Source organism: Macaca mulatta, chromosome 11 (genome assembly GCF_049350105.2).
Source record: "Macaca mulatta isolate MMU2019108-1 chromosome 11, T2T-MMU8v2.0, whole genome shotgun sequence".
Taxonomy (NCBI): domain Eukaryota; kingdom Metazoa; phylum Chordata; class Mammalia; order Primates; family Cercopithecidae; genus Macaca; species Macaca mulatta.
In genome coordinates this window covers 50724324-50742629 of record NC_133416.1, presented here as the reverse complement: position 1 = coordinate 50742629, position 18306 = coordinate 50724324, and the positions used below count along the sequence as shown (strand labels likewise).

The 18306-nt window shown below is 35.9% G+C and overlaps 1 protein-coding gene across 4 annotated transcripts in view; it reads left to right on the top strand.

Annotated features, from left to right (window-relative positions):
- The window catches only part of PUS7L (pseudouridine synthase 7 like), a 40238-nt gene that overhangs the window by 12847 nt on the left and 9085 nt on the right, over nt 1–18306 (top strand). For 2 of the 4 annotated variants that reach the window (XM_015151515.3, XM_077953188.1), the window contains 5 exons: nt 2573–2671; nt 6760–6841; nt 8523–8803; nt 14295–14348; nt 15352–17373. In XM_015151515.3, coding sequence (XP_015007001.3) covers nt 2573–2671; nt 6760–6841; nt 8523–8803; nt 14295–14348; nt 15352–15684 — 849 coding nt within the window. In that variant the 3' untranslated portion in view covers nt 15685–17373. Of the gene's footprint in view, nt 1–2572; nt 2672–6759; nt 6842–8522; nt 8804–14294; nt 14349–15351; nt 17374–18306 lie in introns of those variants that run through there. The other 2 variants (XM_015151517.3, XM_015151516.3) reach the window with 2 other exon arrangements.

Here is an 18306-nt window from a genome sequence, read left to right as displayed (position 1 = left end):
ACTAATCTACTGCCATTGTATGGAAGCAGCCACAGACAATATATAAGTGAACGAACATGGCTGTGTTCCAATAAAACTTTGTTTACAAAAACAGGTGTTGGACTAGGTTTCATTTGTGGGCTGTAGTAGTTTGCTAACTCCTGATGTAGATGAGTAGTTCTCAACCTGAGGAGCTTTCAAAAAATTTCACCCACTGATCTCTACTCCTGAACCAATTAAAAAAGAACATTTGGGGATGCAGGTTAGGCATTAATACTTATTTTTAAAAAACTTCTTAGGTGACTCTACTTTAGAGCCAATACCGAGAAACACTGATTCAAGTTTCTGACCACAAAGACCTTTGTACACAATTTTATACCTCTCCAACAGGAAAACAAGCAAACAAAAGCTGGTTATTTATCTGCCTTGTAGTTAGGAAAATATCTTCCAACTAAAGATCTTTTAAATCCAGCACTTTCATCTGTATATGGAAGTTATCTGATTGTATACTCATTATATGTTGTGTTAGTTCGTTCTCATGCTGCTATGAAGAAATACCCGAGACTGGGCAATTTATAAAGAAAAGTGGTTTAATTGACTCACAGTTCCATATAGGTGGGGAGGCCTCAGGAAACTTACAATCATGGCAGAAGGCACCTCTTCACAGGGTGACAGGAGAGAGAATGAATGCCAGCAGGGGAAATGCCAGATACTTATAAAATGATCAGATCTCGTGAGAACTCACTATCATGAGAACAGCATGGGGAAAACCGACCCCATATTCAATTACTTCCCACCGGGTCCTTCACATGACATGTGGGGATTGTGGAGATTACAATTCAAGATGAAATTTGGTGAGGACACAGCCAAACCATATCATATATTATTTTACCTTTGTTTTCCTTGACCTACCTAAAATTCTACTTTTTTTTCTTCAAAAACTCTTACTAAAATGATATATTTTTAAAAAGATAGAAGTTTCTTTGAACTCTGATAGCATTTATTACCTGTCTTTCATTTGTTATATATGAATATTACAAAATTCCCATTAGAAATAATATGAATATTACAAAATTCCCATTAGAAATAATCTTAGTTTTAGCCAACTTCCATTGGTTCTCATGATGTGAGAAAGGAATTGAGAAACCCTGAAAATAAGTCTTTGAAGTTTTGTTTCAAGGGGTTATGTCTCTGTTATAAACCTTTTGTTATATCTAATTACTTTGAAGGGTTACTTTAAAACTCTTCTGGTTATTCTAGGACATTATCTGATGTTATTTTTTCAAATTTGAAATAATTAAAAATATTTATGAGATTTAATTAAGGGAGTACTTATTCTATCTGCAGTTAATTTTTTTTTTTTTTTTTTTTTGAGACAGAGTCTCACTCTGTTGCCCAGGCTAGAGTGCAGTGGCGCGATCTTGGCTTACTGCAAGCGCCACCTCCTGGGTTCAAGCCATTCTCCTGCCTCAGCCTCCCGAGTAGCTGGGACTGCAGGCGCCCGCCACCATGCCTGGCTAATTTTTTGTATTTTTTTTAGTAGAGACGGGGTTTCACCATGTTAGCCAGGATGGTCTCCATCACCTGACCTCGTGATCCGTCCGCCTTGGCCTCCCAAAGTGCTGGGATTACAGGAGTGAGCCACTGTGCCCGACCTGCAATTAATTTTTTAAATGACATGAGATAATGACATGCTTTTGTACCATGCTGACAACAAATTGGCTCAGCATCTTTTACTAAAAAATTCTTGAGTTGGTATTCAATAATAATTGTTGACTGAATAAATGCATACTCTCCTCATGAAGTAAGTGGAGAGGACTCTTTTGTCTTTCGAGAAATTGTCTGGGCCTGGTATTTTCTTTCTGAGCACATGTTTAATGACTGACCAATTTCTTTAATGGTTGCAGTAGTATATTACAGTTTTCTATTTCTTCTGAGTAATGTGACAGCTTTAAAACATGGCCTGAAGGGTTCACCTCCATCAAGAAGTGAAGTTTGTATTCCTCCCCTGGAATACAGGGAGGAATACCTGTTCCAGGTGCTGGAACAGCTGGACCGGTAGAGTACTGCTGAAGTGGCTCCATTGTTTCAGGTCAGCCTTTAAGAAACTGAGATGAACTAAAGAACAAACAGTTATGTAGAAAAGTGCCAGGATGTATGGGGTTTGAAAGTAAGCCTGTTCTTGACTCCCTACATCTCCAGACAGCTGAAGAGTCTCAAAATAAGAAAGAGAGCGTCAGGATAGGGATCAGATCTGGGTACTAGGTGACCAACTCATTTTGGATGCCCAGAACTTTTCTGGCTCTAGCACTGAAAATCTCACATCCCAGGAAACCCCTCAGTAACATGAATGGAAAGCTGACATATTTTTGAAGTTTTCTTCACTGGTTTTATGTTCTAACTTCTAATTCTGTGTTTTCTTTCCTATTCTTTAATTGCGCAGCATTTCTCAGACTATTTGGTCCCTATGTGCATAATGCTGATTACAGAGTTCTTCTATTAAAATAGTTACGAAGAGAAAAATTCAATTGTGTATTTTGACATGTAATTGTACTTATATACTCTTAATTTGTTGATTATTTTGTATACATAGAAAAAAGGCTTTGTGAATTACTATGGACCACAGAGATTTGGGAAGGGAAGGAAAGTTCACACAGACCAAATTGGACTAGCTTTGCTGAAGAATGAAATGGTATGGATTTTGGAAAATGTAATCTTATCTGTTTCTGTCAATTATACTTACTACATAATCCAGCTCCTTGCTTTCTTAACTCTAGCTTATAAATGCATGTAAACACACACATACCAAATATATTACATCACTGAACATTTAGTGAGCTGGTGCTATGTCCTTGGTATCACATTACAAGAAAGCCAACTGTGTGAGTGTCCTTGTGGTTAGTACATATTTGAGATTTGACACAGAAATGACTATCACTTTCCAATTTTAGTGAACTGAATAGAAGATATAGAGGAAATTTTGACCCTACAATCCCAGAAATCAGATATCAGATCATATAAAAGATAGGAATCCACATAAGTCCAGAGACTAAAAGGGGAGCAGCAAATTTGAAAACAAAATCTGACTAGTTCAAAATGAAACTAAAAATGCATGTTACAACTAAGAAGCTGCATTTGCTGAAATATTAAAAGCATATGTGTGTATATCTACTTTTAATTTATATTTTTTATATATAATTGCATATTTTTACACTAAAATGGAATGCACATAATGGAGGAAAGCTACAAAACTATAAAAATTATATATTTGAACAAGTGCAAGATTATTCTTATGATAGTATCTTGTTCACTCACCTGTGTTCTAATATGGTTTCTTGAGTGGAAGAGAAGGAAACAGTAAAAGATTTTGTGAGAAACATGATGCATAGAACATCATCTTACATATCAAATAATGTTCAGAGCTGATGATTTAGACCACATCTGCAAATCTATTGGTAGTTCTGGGTTTCACATTTCTAAGGAGATTTTAGCAACTGGAATATAACTGATATGATAAAGAGTCTAGAAATGTTTACCTCAGCAGTGGTTCTTTAGTCTAGAAAACTCTGAAAATTAACTTGTAAAATGTTTAAAATTTTGTCATACAGAAGAAGAACTTAATAGTTTGGGGCCTGTTGGATGCAGCATATGTTCTACTTGAGTTCTGCCATTTGTCACCTGTGTTACTATAGGTACTTAACTTTTCCAAGTTGCTTAACTTTTCCAAGCCTCAGTTTCCTTACCTGTAAAATGGAGATAGCATGTATGTCACAAGATTTTTCTGAGAATCAAATGAAAGAACTTTTGTTAAGGCAGCTAGTACAGTGCCAGACAAGTGTCCATACATGGGATGGGCTAGATATTTAAGGGACTTGTAGTCCAGCATAAAAGACTTTTTCTTAACAATTGTTCAAATAACTGGAATGTCCTGTTTCTCATGACATTTAAGCAAAAGCTGGACGGCTACCCCTCTACCTCTTTCAAACCTCATATTGCATGCTCTTGAATTTTTAAAAACTTTTGCTTTGGCGGTAATAGTCAATTATTGCCATGTAACAAATTACCCCAACGTATAGCGGTTGAAGACAACAAGCATTTATTATCTCAATTTCTGAGAGTCAGGAATTTGGGAGCAGCTTAGCTGAGTGGCTCTGGTTCAGGGTCTCTTGTGAGGCTGCAGTCACACAATCGGCCCCGGTGTGTAGTCTCTGAAGACTTGACCAAGATGGAGGATCTGCTCCTAAGCTCATGCTTGTGGTTGTTGGCAGGAGACTTTATTTTCTTGCTTTAAGACTATTTGTGGCATGGCTTCTCCTAGAGAGATAAGTCCAAGAATGCAAAGGAGAGAGAGAGAGACACAACAGATACCGCAGTGTCTTTTATAACCTAGTCTCAGAAGTGGCATACTTTCACTTCTTCTGTCTTCTGGCCACACAGATCAACCCTGATAAGTGTTTGAGAGGACTACATCACTTGTGAAGATCAAGTGATGGAGAGCATTGAGGGCCATCTTAGAGGCTGATTCTTGCAGCTAAAAAGCTGTATCTTCTTTCCTTTGCCTGAAGCACTCCCTCCCCAACGTGTATATTCTTTAGGTCTCAGTTTAAATATTCTCATTCTACTCCCCAAGAAAAAGTGAATTCCTCTTATTTTGTGATCCTGTATCATCTTGGGCTTCCCATCTTAAATTTTATTATATTTTATTATTATTGCTTATTTAATTTTGTCAGTAGGCAGAAAGTTTTAGTTGGACAGAGACCATGACTTTTACTCAATGCTCTGTCCCTAATACCGTATGCAGTATCTAGCATGTGGCAGATACCTAATAATATTTGTTTGAATAAGTGAATACTGTAAAGGAAAATTGAGTGGGAAATTGGGTCAAATGACCTATTTAAAATTCTTTCCTACTCTAAGACACGTGCTTTAGAAATAAATCCCGGGGCTAAAGACAGTGACAAAATAAGTGAACTAGTAGATACTATTTAAAAAGAAAGGAACATCTTTTAATCTATTTAGGATTTAAAATAAAATATTAAATTTGGCAACTTTTTCATTAAGATTTTGGCAATTATTTTTAAGTGCAAAGAATTCAGGAAATTGAGAGCATAAATGAAATTAAGGGCTTGCCTTTCCCCTCTGCTTGCTACTTTCCTATTTTTGTCATGTGTGTTGGTCAGGTCTGAAATTTATGTCATTATTTTACCCTTGTGTTCTTAGCTCAATAATAGAGATACAGCATGACAGAAGTCTAGGTTATCTGTCAATTGCCAATGACAATAGAATTTATACTGTGTACTTACTTTGATAGTACTCTCGATATAACCTCTTCTCCAATTTTATGTCTCTCTTTATCTTTTGTCTTATGAATCCTTTTTGGTTTTAAGAGAGAACTATCTTTTATATTTCCAATATCCTTTTCTTCTTCAAGGACTTCTAAGTCTTGAGAAATAAAAAAGCCAGTTAAGATATTTATGCTGAGGTGGGCAGTTCCCAAGGTCAGGAGTTCAAGACCAGCCTGGCCAATATGGTAAAACCCATCTCTACTAAAAATATAAAAATTAGCCGGGTGTGGTGGTGGGTGCCTGTAGTCCCAGCTACTCGGAAGGCTGAGGCAGGAGAATAGCTTGAACCCAGGAGGCAGAGGTTGCAGTTAGGCAAGATCGCGCCACTGTACTCCAGCCTGGGCAACAGAGCAAGACTCCGTCTCAAAAAAACAAACAAAAAAAGGATATTTGTGGCTGTGAAATGGGTGAAACATAACTTTAATTCATTTGATCCTAACCTGAAAGTTATAGCTGTGTTGTCTTCGGAAACTTCTGAAGCTTCTTTTTTTAATGTTTTCTTTCTGAGCTATTTTCTTTACTTCTGCTCTGGGAGTGAGGCATTCTACATCTTCAGAGCTACTTCTTTTCCTCTTCCCTTTTCTGACTCAGGTAAGTTGGATACTTAAAATCTTTGTTGTTGTTGTTTTTTTCTTTGAGGGTTGCTTTTGGGGTTCACTAGTTTCTACTTCTGAGCCCTCAGAGTGGTTCTTGATCTTTTTACTTTACAGCTGCCTGCATTTCTTGTGTCCATGTTTAATTATTTGACCTGGACATTGTCTTACTTTTTCATTTGCCCTTTCTTTTATTTTGTTTATTTTTCTTTTTTCTTCTGTAACAATACATTGGTTTAATTTTACTTCTGCTCCAGCCATTTAAATATTAAATATTTTCAAATACATCTATTTAAATATTAAACAAATATTTAATATTTATTTTTGGGCCAGAAGGGGCTCAGTTTTCACTGTCTTAGGAAATATGTTAGGTTTTCTTGGTGCTTCTTCAGGTGGGTTGTTAAGAACCTGAAATAAATTCAAAAAAGTTTTACTATTTATAATACTTTCTAATTTTTTTGCTTTTGGAAACAGTTTAAAAATAGGGGTTTAATACATTTAGCCTAAGCTTTTCAGAATTCTTACACCTTACTAAGAATGTCAATACATTTTAACCTTAATATTTAAAAAAAATGACAAAAGTGGAATTATGGAAGTGATAGGGAAATGCTTTTTTCAGTCCATAATATTTTAAACCTATATATAAAGTTATTTCATGCAGAAGGCTTATTTCTACATTTAACATTGACTGTTTAATTTTTGAAACCCTAAAGGGAAAATTGCAGCATCAAGTATAATTATTAAATGCCTATTCTTTTAGGATGCTAGAGAATTTGCATCTTTTTTTAAGAAAGTAATTTGACGTTTTTATTAACACATGTTTACTTGCTTGATTTTTCAAGATGAAAGCCATAAAATTGTTTCTTACACCAGAAGACTTGGATGATCCTGTAAATAGAGCAAAGAAGTATTTTCTTCAAACTGGTATTTAAGTTTCTTTATCCTATACATAGCCATGCAGATACAGATACACACTATAAATGTTTTATCAGCAGGAGAACATTTATTGTAACATAAATGTGATAAGAAATCGATTATAGTATATTACATACTGAATACTTCTATTCCGTGACTTAGGCACTCACTTCGTTTTTAGTCAGATTTGGAAGTTTTTTTGTCTATGCTATCTCTTGTCTAGGGGTAGGGGCAATGGGAGAAATAGTTTCTTAGTTTTTCTTGGCTGAAATCCTCTGAAAAGAGAGGAGTTCCAAATTCTACTCTGGCACTGATGGCAATATAATTAATTGCAGCTGGGGGAGATACAAACATAAATAAATGAAAGTTCATTTATGATATTCCAAACTTTATGCATTATTTTCATTCTAGTTGCCAATTAGCCCTGTCAGTTTTTAAAACTTGAGGTCAATATGATGGAGTATATATAGAATGCTTGATGAAAACCAGTAAGGAAAAGTGGTTATGAATGTGGCTTGAGTCAGATTGCATGGGGTTAACTCTCAACTTTAATACTTCCCAACTGTATGATCTTGTGCAAGTGATTTGACGTTATTGTGTTAGTTTCCTTATCTGTAAATTGAAGCAAATCACAGTACCTAAAAGAGTATTATGAGATTTAGATGTGCCCTTGGAATAATGCCTCAGATGTGCTACATACAGATAAATATTACCTTTATTTAAATAATATTATTTATAATATTATAAATATTACCTTTATTTAAATAATAAAAACAGCAACCACACCATGTCAGATTCATTCAGATATCTGACCGACATACTGAATTTCACTTACATTGAAATAAAAGATGTCAGTTTTCAAATATTTATTATTTTTAATTATGTACATATTACATATGTGCAGCTATTCACAGGAAAGTAATATTTTTGTGCCACACCACAATGTGTAAACAGTGTGGGCACTTCTAACTCTTATGAGTAATTTAAGTAATACTAAGGAAAATTCAAAGTGACTTATTTGTGTCTGTTGTAGAGTCCCCGAGATGAAAATTTCCTTATGGTAATGATTCTTCAACATTCATATGCATAAGAAACACCTGGTACATTTATTTCAATGCCAATTCCAAGGCCATACCTGAATAAGCATCTTTTTGGTAGATTCCAGTCATCTGCATTTCAAAGTGCATCCTATTTTGTGAGGCATAATAGCGTGCCTGAAGGCTCCAGATCTCAACCCTTTCTTAGTAAAAATAATTCTGTGTTTATGTCCAGAATAGCTCTTTAAAAAACTCTAGTCCCTGCTAGCTCAGCAATAGCAATTAAATTATTTAATCCTTGAGGGGTTTTTGTTGTTGTTGTTGTTGTTGGTTTGATTTTGTTTCAACAGTCCTGTGAATAACTTCATTAGTTTATCTCTATTCTGAAGTAAGGGACTTTAGTAAGCTGTTATGAATGTTGGATTCTTGCGTTTTTTGTTTTTTTGTTTTTTTATAACAGGAAAAGTGAAAGTAGGGCCATATTATGCTTATTATTTTTTTAAGCTCTTCAAGTGTAGCTAGGTTTAACCAAAAGCGTTAAATATCATCTTAATACCCATGTTCATTGCTTCAGTTTGAGATTAGAACAAAAGCCTTTGTAAATTGGTCTTTAAATAAAAGTGGCTAACTACCTGATTTACCCTTTATTTCAGAGGATGCTAAAGGCACGCTTTCCTTAATGCCTGAATTCAAAGCGCGGGAGAGAGCATTGTTGGAGGCATTGCATCGCTTTGGCATGACCGAGGAAGGTTGTATCCAGGCATGGTTCTCTTTACCCCATTCCATGCGCATATTCTATGTTCACGCATATACCAGCAAAATTTGGAATGAGGCAGTATCTTACAGACTTGCAACCTATGGAGCAAGAGTAGTGGAGGGTGATTTGGTCTGTTTGGATGAAGATATTGATGACGAGAATTTCCCAAATAGTAAAGTAAGTATCATTCCATCAGAGTTTTCCAAGAGTAGTTACTATACCAGAACATGAATTTTCAAAAGCCCTGATTATAGAAACACGTTAAACATACATGTAATTTATTTATCTGTTTGTACTTAAATTTACTCATCTCCTGCTTCAAGTCTGCTGTCAGTTTAGGCTTAGCACATGTTGATAAATGGAAAGATAAAAATAGTGGTATGGAGTGAAAGATATAGGTAGTAAAGCTTCCTTTAAAAAACCCATTTTAAAAAGGATTACGCAAATAATGCACAAAACAGCCCATCAAAATAAAAATCAAGGCCAGGCGTGGTGGCTCATGCCTGTAATCCCATCACTTTGGGAGGCCGAGGTGGGCGGATCACGAGGTCAGGAGTTTGAGACCAGCCTGACCAACATGGTAAAGCCCTGTCTTTGCTAAAAATACAAAAATTAGCGAGGCATGGTAGCACACGCCTGTAATCCCAGCTACTCAGGAGGCTGGGGCAGGAGAAACTCTTGAACCCCGGAGGTGGAGGTTGCAGTGAGCTGAGATCGTGCCACTGCACTCTAGCCTGGGTGACAGAACGAGACTCTGCCTAAAAATAAAAATAAAAACATTGCAGATGACTCTGCAATCCCTGCTAGCATCCTAATGTGATTCCCTCTGCTTCCTCCAGAGACTCAACCTCCGTTGTTATATGTCTTTCTAGACCTTTCTCTATGCTTTCACATAAATATCCATTGAAAATCTATTTTTATTATATTAGTTAACACTGAGAAAATAAAAGGTAGGATTTAGAGACTCAAAACTTAAAATATGGAGAGGAGAAGGAATATGATTTTTATAATGGTATAGGGAACATGTAATGTGTATTTCTTTTATGGAAATGTGAATTTATTTCAAATGTGATTCATAATTTCCTCTTAACAGTGTCTTAGAGACATTTATATTAGTGAAGTTATAATATAGTTTATATTTTAAAGCTTGGTTCTTCCATTTCCTCCTTGTCAAGTTTTTTTTTTTTTTTTTTGAGACGAAGTCTTGCTCTGTCACCTAGGCTGGAGTGCAGTGGCGAGATCTCGGTTCACTGCAAGCTCTGTCTCCCGGGTTCACGCCATCCTCCTGCCTCAGTCTCCCAAGTAGCTGGGACTTCAGGTGCCTGCTACCACGCCTGGCTAATTTTTTTGTATTTTTAGTAGAGACGGGGTTTCAACGTGTTAGCCAGGATGGTCTTGATCTCCGAACCTTGTGATCCCTCCACCTCGGACTCCCAAAGTGCTGCGATTACAGGCATTAGCCACTGTGCCTGGCCGTCCAGTTGTTTTTTATCTCTGTGGGTTTGAACTAATGAAACTGGGTTCCATAAATCATGCAAGGAAGTTCATTTAATAGTACTGTAATACAAAAAGAACAAATTATTTTCTAACATTATCATGTCAGTCTCATAAATTTTAAAAATTAGTGAAAATTTGAATAACACTTTCATATGTAACCTAATAAAATCATTGGATTTTAGAGAAGAAAAGGATTTTTAGAGACACTCTTTTTTAATTCCCATTTGAAGGGGTGGCCTGCCCCTCCACACCTGTGGGCATTTCTCGTTAGGTGGAAGGAGAGACTTGAGAAAAGAAACGAGACACAGAGACAAAGTATAGAGAAAGAAAAAGTGGGCCCAGGGGACCGCTGGTCGGCATACAGAGGACCCGCGTGGCACCAGTCTCTGAGTTCCCTTAGTATTTATTGATCATTATCTTTACCATCTTAGAAAAGGGAAGTGGCAGGATAATAGGATTATAGTAGGGAGAAGGTCAGCAGTAAGACATATGAATAAAGATCTCTGTGACATGAATAAGTTTAAGGAAAAGTGCTGTGCCTTGATATGCATATGCAAACATCTCCATAAACCTGTTTAGTGCATAAAGAGCAGCATTGCCACTAGCACGTCCCACCTTCAGCCCTAAGGCGGTTTTCTCCTTTCTCAGTAAATAGAACATACAATGGGGTTTTACACCAAGATGTTCCGTTGCCCAGGGATGGGCAGGAGACAGATGCTTTTCTCTATCTCAACTGCCAAGAGGCCTTCTTTCCTCTATTACTAATCGTCCTCAGCACAGACCCTTCATGGGTGTCAGGCTGGGGAATGATAAGGTCTTTCCCTTCCCACGAGGCCGTATTTCAGACTATCACATGGGGAGAAACCTTGGACAATACCTAGCTTTCCTAGGCAGAGGTCCCTGTGACCTTCTGCAGTGTATGTGTCCCTGGGTACTTGAGGTTAAGAGAATGGTGATGACTTTTCACAAGCATACTGCCTTCAGGCACTTGTTTAACAAAGCACACCCTGCACAGCCCAAAATCCCTTAAACTTTGAGTCACCTCAGCACATCTCTTGCAAGGACAAGGTTGGGGGTAGGGTTACAGATTAACAGCATCTCAAATACAGAACAAAATGGAGTCTCTAATGTCTACTTCTTTCTATATAGACACAGTAACAGTCTGATCTCTCTTTCTTTTCCCCACACCATTTTATAGAATGAAAATTGGGTCCCAGATTGGAGAGGAATTAAAAAGACCCAGCTGCCTAACTCCTAGCCCAGTTTGGTCTCTACTAGAAAAATCATGGAGTATAGAGAAGTAGTCTGTAGTGAGAACTAGAACATGGTCCAGTTTTTCAAACATAGAGGTAAAACAGACTCTGAACTCTACATAAAGGAAACATTATCTAAATTAGTGTCAGAATTCTTGACGTATTAATTGAGGTTTTTTGGTTTTAAGTAATAGAAAGCCTCCTCAAACCTACAGTAATTTAAAGAAACACGAGAATTTATTGGCCCTTGTAACTGAAAGCCCATGATTGATTCAGGCACAGCTGTATTTGGGACTTAAGTGTCCTAAACGATTGCCTTTTTTTTGATCATTCAGCTCTGCTTTTCTCTGTGTTAGATCCATTCCCAGTCTAGCTTACACCTTTGGTGGCAAGATGGTTATTAACCACTCTAGACTCATTTGTCACCACTCTAGACTTGCTTCTCTGCAGAAGAATGATTTTTCTTTCCCAACAGTGCCAACAAAAGCTGTGTAATTGAGTCTCAGTGGCTAGGAATGGCCTGGCCTGGATCATATGTACAGAACCAAACCAGAAAGTGTGAACTGCAGTATGTGATTGACTAAACCTGCATTCCTGGGACTCCTTCCTGGGACCCTAACCCACATCTGACACCTGGGAGAGGTCCCTTGGAAAACGAGAGTGCTACTACTTGAAAAGAGGAAGTAAAGATTGCATAAGCCAGAACATCAGCTGTCTGCTTCACTGTTTCATTAAATGGATGAATAGGCAAAAACTGCAATTACTTTTGCTCCAACCTAATAGGAAAGAAATAAGAAAATGGTCACTAGGAGGCAGCATATGTTGCTAAGAATGGTAATTTAGTTGAGATACAGACTCAAACTCTGTGTGAAAAGAAACCTAGCAGCATTATAAGTTTTATTTTACCTCATGTGGGGGAGAAGAGATGTGCCAACGATCCCCTTTTGATAAATAACAAAAAATCGTTATCATTTCTTAACACCTCCCAGATAACGTATCCATTTAAATATTGGAAAGCACACTAATTAGTAAGTCATCCATTTCTAAATCAGATTTTTGGAAGTTAAAGATTACTTTCACAAGATATAGCAACAATTTTTGAAATGCATGAGTTTTATAAGACTTCTTCATTCAGAATAACATTTACAAGGATAGTTTTGTGACTGGCATTTTAGCTGCTTTCTTGTTGGAGCTGTAGGAGAAGAGAAAACATTTTCTCATACATATTTTGCAGAATTTCCTTTTATGAACAGCAAAAACAATGTTTCTATATATTTTAAAATCGATCACTTATTTTATTAGCACTGAGGAAAGAAAAGGCAGGACTTAGAGTCCCAAAATATAAAATATGAAAAGGAAAAAGAATACAATTCTTAATAAATGGTATATGGGGCATGTAATGTGCATCTACAATGAAAAATTATAGAAAACTAATCTGATTCCTTCTTTTGATAGGATTACTAGACTAACAGGTGTAGCTACATTTCAAATCACTTGGTAACTTCTTTTTGTGTGTGTGTATGGGCAAGATGGAGAAATGTGAGTTAGACAATTTGTGAGTTAGGTGAATTTGTAGTTGGGGAGCAGCCATACAAGGAAAACACGTTTGCTCATGAATTGTTGGATATCAGCCTGGAGGGAATTCTCTAAAGACAAAGCATGGTGTTTTATACCTTGACCATGTTTATTCAATGTTTTCATAAATTACTTAAATCACAGTATGTAGGTACACTTATGACTCTGTGAAAGAGAAAAGGCTAGAAATGATAATGCAAGAGAGATCATAATTCCATGTAGTATGTCTCTTGTAGTTTGATCAGATCACATCTGGAGCTTTCTGTCTGTTTCTGAGTGCAGTAATTGAAAGAGGTTAGTTACCAATAAACAAAAAAAACCCCCAAATTATAAACAAAAAAGGTGTGACATTATTGATAAGATGAGGGAGAGTTGAGGGGAAAGCAGGTAGATTTAGAGGGGCTCTAGACACTGTACCGTGTGATGAATACATATGAGAATGCTGTGAAACCTTGTGGAGGGAGGATAGATGCCTTTCTGTTTGAGCTTTCATATATAAGAGAAAGCAAACTACTTATTCTGTGATATCCTAGAGCAACATTTCATAGAGTTAATCTATCCTGCACCTTTTTTTCCTCTTGTATGTGGCAATTGTTACCATTCTATGAAACAAATGCTGAGAAATACCACTTCTTTAAATTTTTTTTTTTCAATTTTATTTTAAAGACAGAGTCTTGCTCTGTCACCCAGACTGGAGTGCAGTGGCACCATCGTGTTTCACTGCAGTCTTGAACTCCTGGGCTCAAGCGATCCTCCTGCCTGAGTCTCCTATGTAGCTGGCACTACAGGCATGTGCCACCACACCTGGCTAATTAAAAAAAATTTTTTTTAAATAGAGACAGGCTCTCCCTATGTTTTCCATGCTGGTCTCAAACTCTTGGCCTCAAGCAGTCCTCCCAAAGCACTGAATTGCAGATGTGAGCTACCACATCCAGCCAGAGAAACATCAGTTCTGTAGAGAGTATTATATTTTCGGGGGACAGAGATAAGTGGGGGTGGGCAGTGGGTTGATATTATAGAAGCGGATTTTTGATTCAGCCTAACAAAGAAAAACTTTGTGATTTAGAAAAAGATTGCTGGTGAAAGTATTGCCTCAAAGTTTTCAGCAGTCCACCTTTCTCCATGTTATCCAACGTCAGTGATTAGTGGTTAAAGCAGGAAGAATCATTCTAATTTTTATGTGTTCTACACCTCCAGAAACAAATTATGATAAGATCTTGTTTGGGTCTATGTATATTCAGTGTAGGAACTGATTTATATGTAATAGAGTTAGGGAAAATTGAAAGTGGAGGAAATTTGGAACATGTGGAAATCGTTCATATTTTCATGCTTTTTAAAACTAGGTTCACCTGGTAACTGAAGAGGAGGGATCAGCTAATATGTATGCAATACATCAGGTAAATTTGCTTAAAAATTAGTATCACTTAGACCTAAGTGTAGATGTTGTCCCCAAAAAGCAAAATGTTGACTAGTTCCCCTCCTCTTTTTTTTTTTAACAACTTTTAAATTAAGGTATAATTTATATACAATTAAATTCACGTAGTTTATAATTGTATAGGCTTTGATCAACATATTTTTGATAAATGTAGGACTGTGTGGCCGCCACAAACATCAATCATAAAGAACAGTTTCCTCCCCTTTCCAAATTTTCCTGTGCCCATTCCCATCCTTCACCCTGGGCAACCCCTGGTCGGTTTTCTGTCACTATGGTTTTGCCTTTGAAATAATGTCATATAAATGGAATACTACAGTATATGACCTTTTGTGTCTGGCATCTTTCACTTAGCATAGTGAATTTCAGATTGATTCATATTGTGTATATTTGAATTTTTTACCTTCTTCCTTTTCTTGACTACCTTTTGGTATTATTCAAGAAAACTGTCTAGAAGACACCAGCAAAGGAAGAATACCCCACAAAATGCAATGTTTACTCACAAGCAGCTAAGAAAATAAACATTGAATGCGTTGCTATGTGTTTGCTTTCTTGTTTTGGAAGAAATAAGAAAATTTAAGATTGCCCACCAAAATACTGGTAATGTGATTGAGCAGTAGAGGTTACTCTTCATGTTACAGACAGTACATGCTTTATTCTATAGAGATTAAGTCGATATCAGCTAATTAAGTGTACCTAAACTTCTTGAATAGTGAATTGTCTAATAATATCTGATTTGAGTTGGTTACCTTAGTTATTGTGAGTCCTTGATTTTAGTTAGCTATTTTCTTTGGCAGCATAAAAATATCATAGCATATTATTTAAAGTATGTTTTAGGCTGATTGTGATGTTTATATTCTGAGACTGTTTTTACAAATCCGGGTCCCAGTCATAAAAGTACATTAAAAATATGATCATGTATCTTTTTGAAGGCTATTTTCATATTTTTTCCGTCTTTTGTTTCACAGGTGGTTCTTCCAATACTTGGATACAATATTCAGTATCCAAAGAACAAGGTAGGGCAGTGGTACCATGACATACTTAGCAGAGATGGACTACAGACATGTAGGTTTAAAGTACCTACTCTGAAACTGAATGTACCAGGATGCTATAGACAGATTTTGAAACATCCCCGTAATCTCTCATACCAACTAATGGAAGATCATGACATTGATGTCAAAATGAAAGGTTCCCACATTGATGAAACAGCTTTGTCTCTTTTGATCTCTTTTGATCTTGATGCTTCATGCTATGCTACCGTTTGTCTGAAGGAAATAATGAAGCATGACGTTTTAAACTGATACGCTTGGTATAACCGTATATGTGTCACTCTTTGAAGGAAAGGGAACTAAAATGTCTTAAGCACCTCCCATGTGTTAGGAGCTTCATAATTGTTATCTCTTTTAATTTTCACAGCATCCTGAGAAGTTAGGATTTGATACTATAATTTTATAGAGGACATGTAAGTGTCAGGGTCTAAATTTAAGGTCCATGTGACCCCAAAGCCGGGGTTTTTTTTTCTATTATATGTTTCAGTGACCTTTATTCTGTGTCATAAAGTTACAATCTTTTGAACCATTAGGAATATATATAATACTGCAAGAAAACATTTAAGAAAAAAAGTTGTGAATGTTCATATCCTCCAGCTCCTTGCTTAGAACCTTGGTGAAATTAGGTTGCAGTGAAGCAAATGTTGGACAGAAACATAGATGAAGCATTTTGCTAATTATTATTGTCCTCCTTTCCTATTTTTGAAATTATTGATCAGAACAATATACAAGGGAACTATCATCCCTCTGTATGTGATAGGTACCCCAGAGTAGTTATTACCTCTTTGTGAGACATAATCTTTGATGAAGACTGAAATAAAATTTCTCATCCAATTTTTATATCTTGGCATATGCTGATCCTCTTGACCATTTGTAATTTTTTTTCATATTATCTAAAACAGGTGTTAGAGTCAGGCAGATTTATGCTTAGATTCTGGCTCTGACACTTACCGGTGACTTTGAGTATGTTGTTGATTTTTTTGTGTGTGGGTTACTGATAGAATCAAGACAATGCCAGCTTCATAAGTGACAAATAATAGGATTATCTCCACATTTTCTGTTGCTGGAGGAATAAAACATTGTGCCCATTTGAAAATTTTAATTTTTGTTGATTTAGCTATCCCACATTATAAATCATCCTTAACCATTTTATATCAGTTAAATACAGGGGTGGGGTGGGGGAGGAATGACTGGCATGTAGACATGTATTGATTTGGGAATATCTGAGCATTTCTTTCATTGTTGGTAAGATATCATGATGAAATTAAAACAGCAGTATGGAGCATTATATATCAGTAATGTGATACTTTATATACTTAAGCCAGTTTAACCATTTTGGGAAATGTTAGCATAAGGAAATAAAATCCAAAAGAAGGAAGAGAAGCTATATGCAATGCAAAATTTGCTTATTGCAATATTTTTATATACAAATAAAGACACTAAAAACAGTTTTCACAGTCCATCATTACATAACTAAAGTAAGTAAAATGATATGTATCAACTTGATGGTAAAATATGTAGTTATTTAAAAAAGCAATGAACAATTTAGTTTCATGAGAAAATGTTGTCCCCAAAAGTAGAACACATATATTGCAACTGCAATAATACTCTGAATTCATCTTTCACAAATAAGAGACATGTTAGCATAGTGATGAAAAGCACAGATATTGGAGGCAAACTTACCCAGTTTGAACCCTGGCACTGCCACGTATAGCACTGCAGCCTTGGGAAAGTTATTTAAACTCATGTGCTTCAGTTTCAACATCTGTAAAATGGGCATGTTAACATTGCCTACCTCATAGGCTTACTGTGAGAATTTTCTAAGTTAATATAAGTAAAGCAGCTTTAAAAAGTGCCTGGCATTTAGTTATTGTTAAATAAGTGTCTGCAGATGCAAGTTTGGAAGAGAAAAACAAATAAATAAAAATGCCTTCCTGTTAAGATGATGGGGTATTTGGATTTTTTTAAATACTAAAAAGTTTTTTTTTGTTATATTTTTTGGCAATAAATAATTCTCAACACACAAAAATTGGATATTGTAGTACCATTGATTTTCTTTGGATTACTGCCATCATTTTAATATTATATTGAGAATGAAGTGATGCTCTATTAAGTAGTAAAAAAATTTAGAAAAAATGTTTTATTTTATATGATAAATTATGTCCTATAAATGCAATCATAAAATGAGTTATATACATTATTAAATCCTAGTTTTTAAGTTTTGAACAGCAGTCAGAAAATGTGAAAGCATGAAAATGCATCATTGATTCTACTTTCTTTGCCTGCAGATGGCACTATAATTTTAGACTTATTTATTTATTTAGTAAATATTTCAGCTGTGTATAAAGGATCACTAAGTTTATTTCATCACCATAAAATGTATTGAGATATCATTCATGTGGAATATTATTTTATATGCCAATAAGACTTGCCATGTTAAATTTTTTTTTGTTTAAGGACTTTTATTATTAATAGTATGCTTTGGACCAGCTGATCACTAGTCACTTAGGTTTTTGCAGTTTTGCTGGGGCATTTCAGACCTTCATAGGCATGATCTTTGGATTAGGTTTTTTTTTTCTTCACATCATTATTAGGAGATAATTTATTTTTAAAGTGTCATGTTAAACTGCAAAGATGTCCATTAAGCATCACTATTAAACATGCCAAAGGAGAAGCCATATCTTCAAAATACCCACTTAACCTACCCAAACATCTCAAACCCACCTTTTGCTGACCTTCTATAACCCCATTTCCAAAGTTTTGCTTCATTTTTATTGTTTCTTCCAACTTTTATTTTAGGTTTGGGGGTACATATGCAGGTTTGTTACATGAGTAAATTGCATTTTGTGGGGGTTCAGCATACAAATTATTTCA